This window comes from Entelurus aequoreus, linkage group LG06, assembly GCF_033978785.1.
Source record: "Entelurus aequoreus isolate RoL-2023_Sb linkage group LG06, RoL_Eaeq_v1.1, whole genome shotgun sequence".
NCBI classification, from domain to species: domain Eukaryota; kingdom Metazoa; phylum Chordata; class Actinopteri; order Syngnathiformes; family Syngnathidae; genus Entelurus; species Entelurus aequoreus.
The window spans coordinates 63,424,498-63,443,850 of NC_084736.1; the positions used below are offsets into that span (position 1 = coordinate 63,424,498).

Below are 19,353 nucleotides of genomic sequence, written 5' to 3' on the forward strand. Positions count from 1 at the left end.
GTTTTCCATATTTTTTTATGTAACAGCTTTATTCTGAAATGGAATAAATTAATTTTTGTCCTCAAAATTCTTCAGAAAAATCCCCATAATGACAATGTGAAAGTTTTTATTTTATTTAGCAAATTTATTAAAACCAAAAAAATCACATGTACACAATTATTCACAGCCTTTGCTCAATACTTTGTTGATGCACCTTTGGCAGCAATTACAGCCTCAAGTCTTTTTAAATACAATGCCACAAGCTTGGCACACCTATCTTTGGGTAGTTTTGCCCATTCCTCTTTGCAGCACCTCAGATTGGATGGGAAGCGTTGGGTTTCATCAAGGATGTCTCTGTACATTGCTGTATTCATCTTAGTCTAGTCAGGGAGCTGACCAAGACCGATGGTCACTCTGTCAGAGCTACAGCATTCCTCTGATGAGAGAGGAGAACCTTCCAGAAGGACAAACATCTCTGAAACAATCCACCAATCAGGCATGTATGGGATAGTGACCAGGTGGAAGCCATTTTTTAGTAAAAAGTTTGCCAACATGCACATGAAATACTCTCAGACCATGAGAAACAAAATTCCCTGGTCTGATGAGACAAAGATTGAACTCTTTGGCGTGAATGCCAGGCATCATGTTTGTAGGAAACCAGGCACCGCTCTTTACCAGGCCAACACCACCCCTATAGTGAAGCATGGCGGTGGCAGCATCATGCTGTGGGGATGTTTTTCTGTGGCAGAAACTGGGAGACTAGTCAGGATAGCGTGAAATATAAATGCAGCAATGTACAGAGACATCCTGGATGAAAACCGCTTCCCATCCTACTTGGTGCTGCAAAGAGGAATGGGCAAAGAGGAAACAGGCTAAACAGCCCAAAAATAGGTGTGCCAAACTTGTGGCATTGTATTCGAAGATACTTGTGGCCGTAATTGCTGCCAAAGGTGGATCAACAAAATATTGAGCGAAGGCTGTAAATATTTAGTTAAATGTGATTTTTCAAAAGTTTTTTGTAGTTTTTAATAAATTAGCTAACTTTAAAAAAATAAAAATAAAAAATAAAAAATGTTTTAAAGTTTCACATTGTCATTATTATTGTCATTATGTCATTAAAGCGAAAGGAAACTAGATATCATGCTGTTGTGAATGCAGAGAGTCAACATCGCGGCATGGCCACAATTATTGCAATAACAAAAAAACAAAAAATAAATTACAATCTAAAAATTTTAAAGTAGAATTTTGAGGACACAAATTATTTTTTTTGTAACATAACAAAATGTGGAAAAAGTGGAGCACTGTAAATATTTTCCAGATGCACTGTACATAACTTACTTTGTCAAGATTCAAATTATTCCCATCTTTGGTCCAGTTCACATAGAGCACAGGAGGATCAGCCTGGACAGGACAAACAATGACACCCTCCATACCAGACGGCAAGTAGGTTTCTTTGAGCATTCGTCCAACTCGAGCAGGGTCTGCAGTGGGGAGGAGGAATTAGCTACTAACAGAATGCAACATGGAGGGCTCCCTTTTCTTACGTTTCACTTTGAGGTGTGCTGAGGCTGAGGGTGGGGACAGTATCCCATTGGTTGGGACGCAAGTGTAGTTGCCAGCATCTTCTGGGATTAGATTAGGGATCAGAAGGGTTCCATCCACCAAAACCTTCACTCTGGACTTTAGAGATCTGAAGTCAAACATGACAAGAGGTAATTTAATTGACAGAGGAGAAACTGTGTGGTCAACAAATGTTAATTGATATATAACAAGAAATAATTAGAATACATTTTGTCAAATGTGCTGTTTTGTATCTACTATGCTTGGCAAGTATGGCAGTGATCGGACAATGTATGGGCCGAGGGGGGAAAAATACTGTATACAAATGTACGTTAAATTTAATTGTAACATTTTTTTTTCATTATCATTTCACTATCCACTTCAGCCATAGTAGAGTTGAATATCTTAACATGTGTTTTAAGTTAAGTTAAAGTACCACTGATAGTCACACACACACTAGGTTACTCTCTGCATTTGACCCATCCCCTTGTTCCACCCGCTGGGGGGTGATTTTATTTTTATTTTTATAAAGGATCCCCATTAGCTGGTTGCCTCAACAACCCACTAGTCTTCCTGGGGTCCACAATTCAATACAATTACAAGTAAAAACATATAATTATAACTACACAATAAACAAACAAATAAAAAAATAAAAGCATCAATAAGAAAACAAGCAAACAATTTACAGTCACAGAATAATAATTACCATATAAATATAACTACACAATATAAAACCAAACAACTCATCAACGAGCAAACTAATTTAAAGACTCAGATAAAATATTACTCTCTTTTTAAAAACCTGTTTACTTTCAAAGCCGGTGAGAATTTGAGGCAGGTTATTCCAGAGCGATAAAGAGCTATAAATAAAAGATTTCCGCTAAGCATTCTTCCTGGGACGAGGGAGTACAAAATGCCCCTCACTGGACGCCCTGGTATTCAATCAATCAATCAATGGTTATTTTGTGATTATGTATAGTGCTACTGTGAACTATTTGGGCCATGAGAAAAGCAGGAGTTTTACTACTGAGGGGAGCAGTGAGCAGCAGCAATGGCCGTGCTCGGGAATCATTTTGGTGATTTAACCCCCAATTCCAACCCTTGATGCTGAGTGCCAAGCAGGGTGGTAATGGGTCCCATTTTTATAGTCTTTGGTATGACTCGGCCGGGGTTGGAACTCACGACCTATCGATCTCAGGGCGGACACTCCAACCACAAGGTCACTTTTGTGGTGATTCTAACTTTGACCACAGCGTTGTTGCTATTTAGAGCGGCCCTTTCCATCATTTTCAACAGACTGCATTACAAAATAACCAACCTCCACATATTGGTTGATTATTGGGGCCATATGAATCCCTTCCTTACTGTATGTGTCTTATCAAATTTATAGTTAAAAAAAGACACAGAAGTCCTAAACTAAAACAATCAATGGCAGCATTGTGTCTATAAATTTATGAAGATACTATATTTGACACAAAGTACACATGTAATAAACACTATGGATGGCAATATTCGAAAGACTCACTCAATATGGTAAACATTCTGCCCTTGTTTCATCCATTCATATGTGAGGTTGGAAGGGTAAGCATCAGCCTGGCACTGCAGAACTGCATCCTGGGACATGTTGAGAGTGGTGTCTTCTGGTGAGATGATGATGATTGGCGGTCCTTCATAGGCAAAGCGAAAGGAAACTTGATATCATGCTGTTGTGAATGCAGAGAGTCAACTTCGCAGCATGGCCACAATTATTGCAATAACACAAAAAAAACTGCAGGGGTCACTACAGACCATGAGTGTCAAACAGGCTGCAACATCACTGCCAATAATAATGTAGACCTTTAAGTCTGACTTATTTCAAGTTCACCTATGCCACGGATAAACGTTTCGGTGTTACTTCACAAACAATGTGTCTCTCTTGCTATTCCTCAGCACTCACCTTTGACCTGCAGCTGGGTTGTGTGTGTCAGGTTGCCCTCTGAATTGGAAACGTGACATTTGTACACTCCTGAGATGTTTCTTGTGACTGAGGCCAACGACAAGCTACCATTGTAGACCTGAAAATTGCCAAATGAGAAAGAAAGAGCACACATTTCAAAGATGTCATTGTTTATTATCATTAGTACACTAGCTACAACTTTATTAATTGTAATTAATTAATTATGAATGTATTATTATTATTATAACTGTATTTACAATTAGCTACAACTATCACAGATAATTGTTAAGGGTTTCATTAAGATTTGCAAATGCAAGCAAGGCATCTTTCTCACTTTGATTTTTTCATGTTTCTCAATTGGGCTCTCATCTTTGTGCCACACAACAGTTGGACGAGGGTTTCCATGAGCTCCACAGCTGAGTGTCAGTGAGTCTCCAAGAAGAACCTCCACAAAAGTTGGTGGCCTCTTGATAAACACTGGTGGAGCTGAAACAAAGGCAGCACAGGGGAAATAGTTATTCTGTTTATTTCTACCACACCTGTGGCTCAGACTAACAGACTAAATTTTTTCTTTCTATTGCATCACTGCCATCACTTGCACCATTCACTTAAAATGAATGTAACATCAGATATTTTTGTCTATTTTTGGAATGACTTCACCTATTTATACATTTATATGTAACATGACACATTCAACCACTATTGTGTACGAGAATGAATACTGCAACGTGATACACCAAAAGTAGGTATTTCATTCACTAAATGGACAATCAAATCAAATCTACTTTCACATTCACAGTTACATCTTTGGCAGAACTGAAAGAATGGCACAAAACAATGACAAAACCTATGTTGAGCTCTCATATTTGATCATTTAACCAAAAAATATTGAGCTCACACAAAGAGTCTGTAGGGTCAAATGGGACAGAATTAAATAAATACATACATCTTCAAATAATTACTTAAATGTGTAATTAACTACTGACTGAGTTTGACGGATAAACTAAATTAATGAAGCTGCCACACAGGTTAATCAAATAAAAACTTAAATAATTGAATAACTACAAACGTAATTTAAATGTGAAATAATCTATTCATGATATATTTAAATCCAACATGAACTACTTAAATTGTGAAATGAACAATTAACTTGTGAAATATTAAATAATTAATTATACATTGACATAAATACTTAAATAAATATAACTTTACATTAAAACAATAATTGGCACATTTAATAACACATTTTCCTCATGAAATCCCAATTTCAATTAAATAAAGAAACATTTAGAGATATATTTGAATATGTATTTATTTTAAAGACGTCAAAAATAACAAGTTAACTCATGTGAGTAAACATAAAAAATTATTGCCTTAATCATGCATATTAGGGTGCGCAAAAATAATCGATTTACATCCGAACCACGATTATTTTTTTATCCTGCTATTCTTATTCATAATCTAAATCGATTAATATCCATCCATCCATCCATTTTCTACCGCTTATTCCCTTCGGGGTCGCGGGGGCACTGGAGCCTATCTCAGCTACAATCAGGCGGAAGGCGGGGTACACCCTGGACAAGTCGCCACCTCATTAATATTTTTCAAAAATCTATTTTGTTTTTAAAATCCATTTTTTTTAGAATACATTTTTGAAAAGATAAGTTTAAAAAAAGCGTACGTGCTTAGTAAATATGTTTGAATCAACAGTCGTATTGAATCGAGAATCGATTCTAAACCAAATCATCGCTCTAAGAATCAGAATTTAATTGTGAACAAATAAATAACGTGCATTCATGAAAAACATTAAAAAAGTGTTCCTGTATGACATTCTGACAATAAAATTGCATTTGTGTCCAAATATTGGGCTCTTTTTTAAAGTTAATTTTAAATTTTAATTTTAATTTTAAAAGTGTGATTAATCTGATTTTAAAAAATGTATCATTTGGCAGCACTAATTTATTTCATTTGGTCCCATTTGCCCCTCCACAAAGGAGTGGAAAACGTACTGCCTTCTCTCTACAAAGACAGAACGATGCGCTCATCATTGCATAACACAGTGAGAACTGAGGTTGCCAGCACCTTTTTAGCCACATGCTGTGCCCACTGTAAACAATCAAAGTACCAATAATGAACCAGCAAAATAAGCAGCTCTTGTTTGTCCAAAAACCCTGCAGGGCTGCACCTGTGATGGAGAGGAAGGTCCATGTGCCGTTTTGAAAGTCGTCCGTTTTGCTATCTAGGAGCAGGATGCGGCATTCGAACCAGCCCTCATCCTCCAGGGTCAGCTTTTCCACCAGCAGGGAGGCGCCCCGTGACAGAGAGACACGCCCTGCGGGAGGAAGGGAGAGGAGACACAGAGGGGTCAGTGCACTCAGGCGGTCAGAAAGCCACAGTCAGCAAATGCAGGAGCAGAGATTACAGTGTGGATGACACAAAGGCCACAGCCGCTCATGAACTTTACAGCTGAGCCCCTAATATTTTCAGCATATATTTACTGTATCATGAGGGATAAGAAACTGTTCAGGCGTCTCTTCTATAAAACTGCTTAAAGGACTCCGTACAAAATGAATGAACCTTCATTCATTCCAGTAAATGTTTTTATTGATCACATACACACAGTCCGCAACTTTTCAGTTTGCGGTGTTTTGTCGGGCCTCAGAAGTTGAGCTGAATTTGAGTGCATTATCAAATTGCGGCAAGAAAATTTTAGATCCAGCGAAATCTATGAACGGGCGACTGCACATGCTCACCACAAACAGGTACCCATGCATTCCTACACACTCTCACACACTGGACATTTCACATCTCACTATCACATCTTCCTGAATCCACTCCTTCTGTGTACTTGGTCTATTTCCTTTTTAGACTTTGAAACTTGATCTGTTGGTTGCCTAGTGACTGCAGACTGAAGCCCCCCCCCACCTTACGCTTTCTTTCCTTTTATTCTGCCTCTCAATGAACTCTTTTTTATTTTTTTACCCCCTTCAGCCTTTTAACGACAGAGGGATGTGAGAAGGAGGGGGAAACACACACGTTGTTCATACCAGGCCGTGGCCAAAGCAGTTTGAAAGTAAATATGGGGAAGTTCCCAGCATTCCGTCATTCTTGTTTGCGACAAACAATTTTCTTAGGTTACGTAGTGTCGTCAAACATCCGTTCTAGGACTGCAGCTATCAATTATTTCAGTAATCAAGCAATCTATCATTAGTTTGTTCGATTAATCAAGTAATCGGATAAAACGTTATAACCTTTTTGGTGAAAAACTAGTTAAACTAAATAAATAGTTGAAATACAATTGTTCTGCTTGCCATAACTAGGTTTGCGCAATATGCGGTATCAATTATATCAATTTGGCCGACGATAGAGTCAATCAATCAATCAAAGTTGACTTATATAGCCCTAAATCACGAGTGTCTCAAAGGGCTGCACAAGCCACAACGACATCCTCGGCTCAGATCCCACATCAGGGCAAGAAAAAACTCAACCCAATGGGATGACAATGAGAAACCTTGGAGGGGACCGCAGATGTCCATTGTACCCCCCGGTGCAATGGACGTCGAGTGGATCTAGCATACTATTGTGAGAGTCCAGTCCATCGTGGATCCAACATAATAGTGTGAGAGTCCAGTCCATAGTGGGGCCAGCAGGAGATCATCTTGAGTGGAGAAAGGTCAGCAGCGCAGAGACATCCCCAACTGATGCACAGATGAGTGGTCCACCCCGGGTCCCGATAGAGCTTTTATTGCTATCGTTGTATCGTGATAATGCATATTAATGACACATTCTAGCTGTGTCCCACAAATTTGACAGCGACAAGCGAACAACCGCGTCCTCAAAGCAATGTAGCGTCTTCGCTACTGGCTAATGTCCCTCCACAGTGCAACTGCAAACCCACTAAGTCTGTAATCCTCGCTGCCTTGGCAGCAAATAAACGATGTTTCTTACAGATATCATCCCAATAGGACGAGGAATAGCTAAACATGCTGCACGACACACCGTAGGGGAATATGCCAACCGCTAACTACAAGATAGAGCTCTTGAATGGAAACAAGGGTGGACAAATTGATACAAATATCGACAGTAAGTAACAGCAAGTAGTACAATATCAGGTTGATACCACAGTGGTTAGAGAAATATTTTTTTACCATCAAAACATCTTTTGTTGTTGTTTGTTATTGCTAACAAACTCCGGAAATAAGTCCTTGGACACACAAAAGGGCTTTAAGGACAAAAATCAAAGGATTTGGTCATAATCGGTTGTTGTGGTTTGTGCAGACCTTAGAGACATTTGTGATTAAGAGCTATATAAATAAACTTTGATTGATTGATTACATTTAAAAATGCAATTGATATTGTTACACCGCCATTCTGTGTTTTTGTCTGATTGTAATTGTGATCAAAAATTTTATCATTCAATGATCTTGAAAATTCAAAGTATCAGTGTCAGCATTGGTATGACCAATACTGCCCTTGTAAATACTTAGTATTGGATCAATACCCAAATTTGTAGTGTCGTCAAAACTACTGGGGTGTCAAACGTACAGCCCGAACAGGTTTTATCCGGCCCATGGGATGAGTTTGCTCAGTATAAAAATGAGCCGGAATTTTTGAATGAAAGAAACTGCTGTTTTAAATGTGTCCACTAGATGTCGCAATAGCAATTCTTTGTATCTTTGTAGATGATGCTCTATATATATACTGTATATATATATATATATATATATATATATATATATATATATATATATATATATACTGTATATATATATATATATATATATATATATATATATATATATATATATATATATATATATATATATATATATATATATATATATATATATATATATATATATATATATATATAAAAACACATGATGTTAGTGCACCAGTCGAGGAAAATGAGAGAACTACATAAATAACATCCTGTAATTTGATTTTGATATAATTTTTTTTATCTTGATAGATTGAAAATTAACACCAATGAGTTGACTGATGAACATTATCACATCATTTATTCAGAAAGTATAAATAACAACAAATAAAGATAGATTACTATTAACCGCAACATGTATGTGTAAAAAAAACACAACAACATTCTGATTTGTACATTTTCAGAATGTGCTTGTTCTAGTTCTAAACAAAGAAAACAATCTGAAGTTGTCTTTATTTTTAAGTTATCGTGCTGTGATTTTACCTGTCAGGCCCACTTGACAGGTAAAGAGGGTAAAGATGTTTCTCCATGTGGTACCCCAATCTAAAATGAGTTTGACACCCATGCTTTAATACGATTAATAATTGCAACCAATCAGTTCCTTGGTGCAAGGTGTTCAACTAACACAGTTGTGCAATTAATTCTTTTTAGCTGGGCCCTTCACTTTATATTTCACACAAAAGAAACAATTGTATAAAAGAGGTAACAATACGAAATGGCGTGGAACCTTGAAGCAGGCACAGCACACAACAAAGCCAACATCCTCACTATTGACTTCCCTTCACAAAAGCAGTGTCTGGATGCGAGCCTGGAAGCTATGAAATTCATTTTGACTTCAGAAACAGGGTGAAACACACACTGAGCATAGACAAGCAACAATAGCTTCTAATTAACTCTGCATTCCTGACTGGGGCTGTTGCTGTGCTTAATAGTCGGGTTTAATGATTGACCGAACTCATGCAAGCGTTTGATGGGCAGTACTCTCCTCAGAGACGCTCCATAAAATGAATACCTCGGATCTCAGGTCAGTATCGGGCAAACAAGGGGGCGGATTATGGCTCGAGAAAATGTGCCTGAAAACAGGTGAGGGATAACTTCAGGCATTTATCTCAGAGGAGTACGTGATATGCTCATTTCCCAAGAAGCATTTCCTCCTCCAGTTGTATATGGAATTAAATGCAGTGTGAGAGGCAAAACACTTTCACGTGTAAAACCAAAGCTAATCCTTGAAAAAATATCCCACCTTCGGACCATGAGTGCTGCTGATCTTGTGGTTTCAGCAGCACGTGAGCGTGTGTTGATTTTCAAAAATTGGTGCTCGCCCCCCCTGGCTCACGACCAGGGAATTCTGGTTTGCCTGTTGGACATTTAACCCTTTCCCGCTGCCTCTCTCTTGTCTGTCACTACAAAGAGACGACAGCCCCCCACTCCGCATTTTCACAGGTTGCCATAGCGACGAGGCAGTGAGTTTAGATTTAAATTCGGTTGCTGTGGAAACGGGACGGCATGGATAGGAGACGGTCGACCACGTGGGGAGGGGGCAGATTTGAAAAATTACAGGAAGAGGAAGTACATGTTTGGATTTGAAAAGCAAAGTCTCGTACAGCGAGGGGACTGGAGACGACTTCATTTTGCATCCAAACAAAAGGCTGCCGCTGCGTGACAAATGTTGCCTTTTTAGTTGAAAGCTTAGTCTCTGAACTTGAACTGGCGTTTTGGCAGGTGTAACCCTGCATCAAGAGCTGATGCACACGTACAATGCAAATACCTCAACACATGACCCAATCACATTAGAAGAACAACAACCAAGGAAGGGAATGAGAGGTTGTGGAAAGGTTACTCAAATTGTGAGCATCAATAATCCACTGACAACCAATAAAAGGTGGACCCTTTTGACCTCTTTGCGCCGTAACTCCCCCGCAGACACATCTATCACTCTCCTCTGCTTGAAGGGACAAACATCATTAGACTGCATGGCAGAAAACGGGAGAGAAAGGCGAGACAATAGCTGCTGCGTCTCCCTCGTGCACACCCTCCTCGTCTTACTCCTCTTCCTCTGGAATACTTTTCTCCAGCAGATATCACATGACAGTTTCAGTCGACCTTAAAATCAACCCTTGTTCCAACAGGCTATGCTTCAGTGCAACTAAGTGCAGGAAATGGATATGCTAATCCACTGGTGCGGTGAAAAGATCTACCAATTACTCACCCAAAGCAGGGTTTCCCCTAAATGTTATTGATTGTGGCGGTGCGCCATGGCAATATATTAGCCGCTACACCTTAAAAATGTGGGTTTTTTACGTGAAAACAAATTAAAATAATATAATGTATTGTAGCATCCAGAAGAAGACCCACAAAGTGCAACACTCTTTTTAGCTTTTATTGCCAATTTTATGCTTGCAATGGGCCCAATTCCAACAAGTATTTCCTCCGTGCACCCTCCGTGTTTCACTCCTAGACACACAACACTTCCAATCTCCGCCGACACGGTGTGTTCACAGACCATGGGAAAAATGAACATCATAACACACTAACATACACATTACCGGCAGGTAGTTACAGTATTAATGGATATATATAGTTATATATTATTTGTGCACTATTTACTAGTCCTACACAGACAATTTGGCCGAAAAAAGACGTACTTTGATCAATGGAACAGCGCTGCCGAAACCGAATGTTGTGATGATGTAAAGAATACGCACGGGGTTGTCTGGAGCAGAGACAGCATGTCCGCGATGTAGACATACTTTAAGTATCCCAGCTATGCCCGCAGATAGCGATCTTCCAAATTTAAGATGACAGTGACGCATACTTGCCAACCTTGAGACCTTCGAATTCGGGAGATTGGGATTGGTGGTAGCGGGGGTGTATATTGTAGCCCGGAAGCGTTAGGGATGCAAGGGATTCTGGGTATTTGTTCTGTTGTGTTTATGTTGTGTTACGGTGCGGATGTTCTCCCGAAATGTGTTTGTCATTCTTGTTTGGTGTGGGTTCACAGTGTGGCACATATTTGTAACAGTGTTAAAGTTCTTTATACGGCCACCCTCAGTGTGACCTGTATGGCTGTTGATCAAGTATGCCTTGCAGTCACTTTTGTGTGTATCCAGAAGCCGCATACAACATGTGACTGGGTCGGCACGCTGTTTGTATGGTGAAAAGGCGGACGCGTCGACAGTTTGTAGAGGACGCTAAAGGCAGTGCCATCACGGCACGCCCTTAATATTGTTGTCCGGGTGAAAATCTGGAGAAATTCGGGAGAATGGTTGCCCCGGGAGATTTTCGGGAGGGGCACTGAAATTCGGGAGTCTCCCGGAAAAATCGGGAGGGTTGGCAAGTATGCAGTGACGGCTTTTAAAGAGAGGAAGGCTCCCTGCAGCGCAAGGTAAGTGTGACGTCAGGCTCTCTGCAGCTCTCTTTTTGTTCTGGACATGAAGCGATAAAAGTAAAGAGTCTCTAAACACAAGTACACTCTCCAAAAACCCCAGACATAGATGCTATATTTGTTGCCAGTCGTTTTTAATAAAGAAAGAGTGACTAAAAGGATTGTAGAAATCTTAAGAAGAAAAAAAAAATTCTCAACAGAAGTACATTTTGCAATAAGCAGCAATAATTGAAAAGTAGAATAAAACAATATTATGTATAAAATATATATATTAATACTATAATTAATAATAACATATTTGTTTTAAATATATGTATGAATTGTTTGCTTTTTTAAAGAAAATCATGCATCATAGCAATTCATGTGATGATGTCGTATTGACCACGCCCACACCGCCCCAGGTATCTTGGGAATCTAGGGGAAACCCTGCAAAGGGTGAAATGTTGTTAGAGATGTCTAATATCAGAGTGTTGAGCTACTCATATCCTGCCATTGTATTCCTATTGACACCTCTTCCAATACATGGCTTAAAGGGGTCATATTATGATGTTTTTTTTACTACATTTAAAACCTTTTCCTGCGGTCTACATAACATCTAATAGTGGTGCTTTGGTCCAAATTTAGCATAGATTTAGTTTTACAGACCATCTTTGAACCGTTTTCTAACTGGCTCTTGAGAATGTCCCGTTTTGTGGGCAGTCTTAAATTACGTGCCGTTGTCGTCCTCCAGGCCAAGCCCACTTCGACCGCGTCGTTCTGCCCTTCGGCCATTTTATAGGTTTTAGCTCTTCCATATCGAGTGTACTGACAGATAAGTTAGAATTGTACTTTTTCCAGAAAGGTAGAGAAAATAAGGAACTTATTGACTACAATGTCGGACTACAACTGGATTAAAATGGCGGATTCGTGCAAACATCTACTATGTATGGAGATATCCGCTGACGTAACTAAGGCAAATAAGTCACTAATGTCTCAAATTCTAAACTGCACATTTGGATAAAGTTTGGAACAAGGCAAGATAGTTTTATAAATATAATAATAATCTTTGCCATGCCTTGATTATTTCATTTAACATTTTAGGAGGTATGGGTATTCCAAACATACAAAAACAGGTACCAACGGGTAAGAAAAGTTGATTTTGCCTGAAAGGATATTTTGAACACTTTTTGTGAAAAGGCACAATGGTATTAGTAGTGGTGCTGGGCACATATTAGAAATTATGACGTCACACCAATAATTAAAAAATTCCTTCGATAACTGATACATTTAAAACATTCTCCAATCAGGCGAGATTACCCATACTGTGTCTGTTCTGTAGGTGGGTTCGGGTCAACAAATGAATCCCTTCTATCTTGTAGAAGTTCCAATCTGTCTCTAAACTCACCAGAGCTCACAAACTTGGTTGTGCGGTACTACTTAACTCCTTTCCGAGGAAGATATTTTGCGTCCTGTCCATACCGAATGCCCTGCAAACACTCTGCGAGGAAGGAAAAAAACACTAGTTTCAACACATTACACCTCACTAGCAACCTCGAAACACCATCAGTGTCCATGCCTTGAAAGCCCATTAAATGAAAACTTGTTGGTTTTGCAGCAACAAACCTTTTTATCATCAAGTTTAAAATACCATCTTAAAGCGAAACATGCTCGAGAATGGCGCCGATAGCATGAATACTACATCAATAACAAGCAGAGGAAATCGCTACGCTGGCAAAGTTAACAGTCAATGTTGTCAACAAAAGTACCACAGTTAAGTTAAACATAATGTATGCCTTTGCTAAACAAACAGCCACCAAACGTAGACCACTTAACATCTGTGAAGAGAACCAAGTCCTGCCTGTCATTCATATCACCACAGCTGATCTGTCGTACAATACCTTGGAGAGGGCACAATTACAGCAAGGATGAACCAACTGTACTATTCAAACAAGAGCATCAAGTTGCATCTACCGGCTGAATGTGAATTTATTTTACTAACTGGAGAACATTGGATATCTGTAAGTAATCACAACGAGCTGGGGTCGAATTGTACCAAAAAAAGAGATGAGCATTGTCATCTGAAGAGGTAATTAAGACTGTTTGTTTAAACAACTGGTTAAACTAAAAAAGAGTAAGTGCAGATTTAAATGGTGTTGGTGTTGTTTATGAGTGTGTTTACTATGTTATTGATTAGTAACTGTACCTTGTTTGCAATATTATTGCAAAGATTTTCAAAATGTGCACTTAATTCCTAATATACTTACTGTCACCAAGTTTTGAGCAAAACAATAGGCCTTTTTCCACCACCTGGAACTTCTAGTTCCTGTAGAAGTCCAGGGTTGTTTTTAAAAATCAGGCTGATGCTGTATGTAGGAGTGGTTTAGTATATTTCTACACTGATACCATGTAAATAAACAGACAACATTAGGTCACAGTTCTTTGATGAAAAAGTAAGTAAATGAAATACAAAGCAATAATATACAAAATTATATGATTTAAAAAATTAAGTGTATCAAATTGTTCATAAAAAATCAGGCTTTTGTCTGCAGTGTCCAACAGTCAGAAAGTCGTCCTCTCTGTAAATTATGAATTCATGAGGGTCAGGCAATTACTTTTGGTCCATTTTAGCTGTAAATAACAATATATAAATAATAAATGTCAGGGTTTATCTCACGCCGACAACACAAACACATCGGCTGAGGTCAATGCTTTGAGTCCGGCTTCATACTCCTCTATGAATACATTTAAAAGAGTCTGTACACTTCTTGTAGCTTCACGTAACAAAATTATAATATAATAAACATCATTAAACTGCATAGATAGAGTTTAAAGACTACGGCTGAGTAAAAAAACTGCAAGATAGTTTCTCTGAATAGCTTGCTTTAGCACACAGATGCCCCACAAAAGTTGCTGCATTTCGAAAATTCCTTTCGTTCTTCTTTCTCTTCGTTGTCAAGTTTGTTGTAATAAAAATACACAAAAAAATAAGAAATGAACAATTCGTCTTCACGTAGCTTTACTCCGCAATGGCCGTTCTGTGTTCGAAAAATAAGTTTAAGGAACGCCCCAAACTATGTTCAACCAATCAGCGTTCGACAGCGTAGCCCTCCCCCGAAAAGGTTCAGGGTAGCTTCAAAAAGTCCCATTGAGCTAGGAGCAACTTCAAAAGGTTCCTGAACAAGTAAATCTACTCTGGTAGTTTTTGGTGGAAACACAGGGGGAACTCTATTTACCCGGTAAGTGGGAAAGTTCCTGAAAAAGTTCCTGCAGGGGAAAAGGGCCTAATGACTTGCAGTGCAGTAAAACATTTAAAAAAAACTTTCCTGTATGACATTCTGACTACCAAATTGCATTTGTATCCAAAAATTGGGGTATTTTTTAAGCAAATTTTAATAATCCAAGCAAATAATAACCTGTGATTTATCCATCTTCAACCGCTTATCCAGAATTGGGTCGCGGGGACAACAGCTATAGCAGAGACCCCCAGACTTCCCTCTCCAGAGCAACATTAGCTACTTCCTCCTGGGGAATCCCGAAGCGTTCCCAGGCCTGTGATTAATCGTGATTAATGACAGTTCCAAGAGTGTGATTAATCTGATTAGAGAAATTAATCACCTGCTGTCTCTGCATCCTTGGGTCCAGATCAACAACACCAAACACAGCCCGTAACAACAGTATTAGTGAAAGAAATATGATTTAGTTTTGAGTAGCCTGAGGACTGCTTTTCTTCGTCTATCCGAATGTGCATAGGAGACCAGGGCAGAGGTGCATTGTGGGATATGTTTTGACTTGAATACAATCATAAGTCTAGGACACGGCCCCATGCTTCGGACAGCCCCCCCCGTCCCGTTCCCCCAAATTTCCCTCTTCAATCCTCCGGTCTCCCTAATCAGTTTAAGCCTCTTATGAATAGCTCTTTGTCGTGAGATAGATTACAGTTAACTCTGCCCCTCTCACTCTGTCCAGCTCGGTTAACCCCTGCACCAGCAAGCACACCCGCCTCACGTGCCAACTTTCACCACGGGCATTGACACTCTGACACGACCACATAGCAAAGTATCAAATGGATTATTCTTAAATTAAAACTTCCATGACTCATCAGAATGTGGTGACACAGAAAGGGCCCGGATGGGCAACCGCTCTGCTGCCAAAAAAATCTAACTGGACTAGTTGTGATAGAAAAACGGGTTCTTGTTGGCTTGAAAGGATCGGTTTTCACATTTCTACTGATTTTTATTTGGAACTAACTCCTTTCAACAGCTTTATGATTACGAGCCTCTGATAGCACATGTGGTACTTACGGTCCTTGAGTCTAAATTCAGTTTCTCAAGTCATCTCAAGGCATGCAAATGGAGCAGGACCAAGCGCACACTCCTTACACAAAAAAGCAATAATTGTGATCAAGGCAACAGAGACAAGGAAAAACTTCTTTATAACAGAAAAAACTTCTGGAAAAGAATTGAGGCCAGTTTTACTGTACACCTCCCCTTCTCTGGCACAGTTGAAAAAGCTGGGCCATGGATGATTACTCATTACTGGTTCTCAATGATTACTGGTTCAACTCATAACAGAAATAAATAGGAATACAGAAAGTGTTGTAATCCAAAAGTTTAGATCTTTGGCACGCACACTCACCTGCGAGTACATTTGTATGTGCGTAACAAAGACATGCAATTTTATTAACACAATTTTCAGATTAATCGCGATTCTTATTTGTAATGATTCCTAATCGAAATTTTTTAATGTTAAATTTTTTTTTTTAAAGTTCTCATATATGTCCTGTGCAGCCACTCAGGCACTCGAATCATGTGGTCCCCAAAGAGTCACAGCCCTAATAAATATATATATATATACATATATAATAATAAATGTTCCACCCTTGCTCCTGATGGGTCGTGGTTAGGGCCTTGCATGGCAGCTTCCGCCATCAGTGTGTGAATGTGTGTGTGAATGTGGAAATAGTGTCAAAGCGCTTTGAGTACCTTGAAGGTAGAAAAGCGCTATACAAGTATAACCCATTTATCATTTATATATATATATATATATATATATATATATATATATATATATATATATATATATATATATATATATATATATATATATATATATATATATATATATACATATATATATATATATATATACATATATATATATATATATATACATATATATATATATATATATACATATATATATGTATATATATATATATATATATATATATATATAAAATGTATATATACATATAATTATAAATATACATATACGTATATATATATATATATATATATATATATATATATATATATATATATATATATATATATATATATATATATATATATATATATATATATATACATATATATTCTATATATTCCACCGCAGCCAATACTTAATAAGTTTGGGCTGGTAGATCTATAGTCCGGTGTTTGCTCTAATCATTAGAGTAAGTCCTGTATGTTTGATTTTCTTGCTTGCACAATTACCTCTCCTACTTTCAAGTGTTTAATCTGTCAATTACTGATAACTTCAGTGTTTATTGACGACCTGTATTGCCACTCTTTGAAGTCAGTTCATGTTTGCCTGCTCTGTTTTTATCAATTTTCTGTATCGCTTATCCTCATTAGGGTCATGGTAGTGCTGGAGCTTATCCTAGCTGATATTAGGTGAGAGGCAGGGTACACACCAGTCAATCACAGGACACACATAGACAAAGGGAGGAAGCTGGAGTACCAGAAGAAAAGCATGGGAAGAACATGAAGACACCACACAGAGATGCTCCAAAAGAGATTCAAACCCTCGCACTACCGTGGGACCCTGCTCTAGTTGATCCCTCTTAAAATTATATTTTTACTGGGGCTTTTAAAAAAATAACAAGTAATCTCAGTTGATTAATCTCAAAAAAATATTGCATTAATCATGCAGATTAATCACACAATTTATTTTGACCGCACATGCCCAGATGTTACCTGAAAGGCGGCAGGGGTTGTTATACATTCAGTGATCAGGTCAGTGCATGAGGAGAGACTGGTGTGCTCCCTGGCAAATTTCACTCCAAAATAACCCAGACTGGACTTTAGATAAAAATGTTAGCAAGTTTTGAGCAAATAAATGACGTGCATTCAAGTAAAATATTTTTTAAATGTTCCTGCATGACATTCTGACAATAAAATTGCATTTGTGTCCATATATCGGGGTCTTTTTAAAGTTAATTTAAATTACACAAGCAAGTGATTAATCATGATTAATCTAAATTCAAAAGTGTGATTAATCATGATTAATCTAAATTCAAAAGTGTGATTAATCTGATTAAAAAGATCAATCATTTAAAAAGATACATTTTTACCTGACTTCCTGCTTCCTGTGCTACTATCTTCTTGTTGTTCATACTAATAAAAATGCTGGGCTGCCTTCCTATAATTACAGTTAGGGCTGGGCGATATATTGAGATTGTAAGTTGTATCGATATATTTTTAAACAAGATATCAATTAAGAAAATATCGTAATATCGATATAATTTTTTTCCACGTTAAAAGATAGGCTCCAGCACCCACCCCGACCCCAAAAGGGACCAGCCATAGAAAATGGATGGATGGATGACCAAACACTGCATATTTGTTGTGTTCCTTGATTCTCCCCTGCTTCCCACTCCCTCTCATGGGCTACTAAACCCTTCCAAGACGTGCTTGCACGTATAAGAACATCCATGATTGGTTGGTAGTTTACTATGATTAGTCGCGATTTGTTGAGTTTAGGCCAATCAGAGGCAAGATAGGGCGGGTCATGGAACCAATGACAAAGACAGAGAAGAGAAGAGGGAATATTCAAGCGGGCGATTTATATATTAAAAAAACTAGTGGAAGATGGCAGAGGGATTCTCTTCCTTAGATGTTTCTTTTAGCGATGTAGACGATGTCCAGGAAACCCACAATGTGTCTACATGGCCACATTTGGACGAATGTATGCGTCTGGATAAAACATTCATTTGAGTTGTTTACCATGTAAGGCCAAGTCAAAACTGTTCTCGAGTTGCCAGGAGAAATGCTGCCAAAAATGTATGGCAAAGTGAGGAAGATCATAGCCACACAATTAAGTCATGTCACTTACTTGGCGCTGACCAGAACCGTACATGTGTAACAGTCCATTACATCGTCGACTGGGAATTAAAAAGTCCTTGCCTGCAAATTTATTTTTTATCTGAGTTTGTTACATATTGTATTATTTGCACAGATATGTTATTTATTTAATTTAGAAATAATATTGTTGTATTTTATATATATTATGTAATTCTGTACTACTTAGACTGTTTCTTTTCTGTGCTGTTAATACCCATCTTGACTAACTGGGCTAATAAAAGTGTTTACAGTACAGTTGTCATTCACTTCAATTTCAGTCAATCTCGCTCGAAAATGAATATCTTTATATGTATACTTTCACCGGAAAATATATTGAGATATATATCGAATATCGAGTTTAAGTAAAAATATATCGAGATATACTTTTTTGTCCGTTTCACCCAGCCCTAATTACAGTATGTGCAAAGTGTGTGACCTACTGCTGGAAATCATTTTGGCATTCTGACCAAAGTGTACAGTAACATAATGCAATCTCAGGCATGACACAGGTGCCACACTTCACTTCACCCAGTTAAAAGGATAAAGTGTTCATGATTTGTGTGTGTGTGTGCGTGCGTGTGTGTGTGTGTGGTGCAAATGCCAGAACTTCTCCCATGCTCAGAGGGCCCACTGAGTGTATAATGAAGGCCTGCTGAGACTTGGGGGCTTG

General features: G+C 38.3%; 1 protein-coding gene across 2 annotated transcripts in view; it reads right to left on the reverse strand.

Moving 5' to 3' along the window:
* igsf9b (immunoglobulin superfamily, member 9b) overlaps positions 1–19,353 on the reverse strand; it is a 61,746-nt gene that overhangs the window by 10,201 nt on the left and 32,192 nt on the right. For both annotated transcript variants that reach the window (XM_062051197.1, XM_062051196.1), the window contains exons 4-9: positions 5,661–5,807; positions 3,810–3,961; positions 3,476–3,593; positions 3,065–3,206; positions 1,524–1,669; positions 1,318–1,460 (exon numbers count right to left, since the gene is read on the reverse strand). In XM_062051197.1, the coding sequence (XP_061907181.1) occupies positions 1,318–1,460; positions 1,524–1,669; positions 3,065–3,206; positions 3,476–3,593; positions 3,810–3,961; positions 5,661–5,807 (848 nt within the window). The remainder of the gene's footprint in view (positions 1–1,317; positions 1,461–1,523; positions 1,670–3,064; positions 3,207–3,475; positions 3,594–3,809; positions 3,962–5,660; positions 5,808–19,353) is intronic.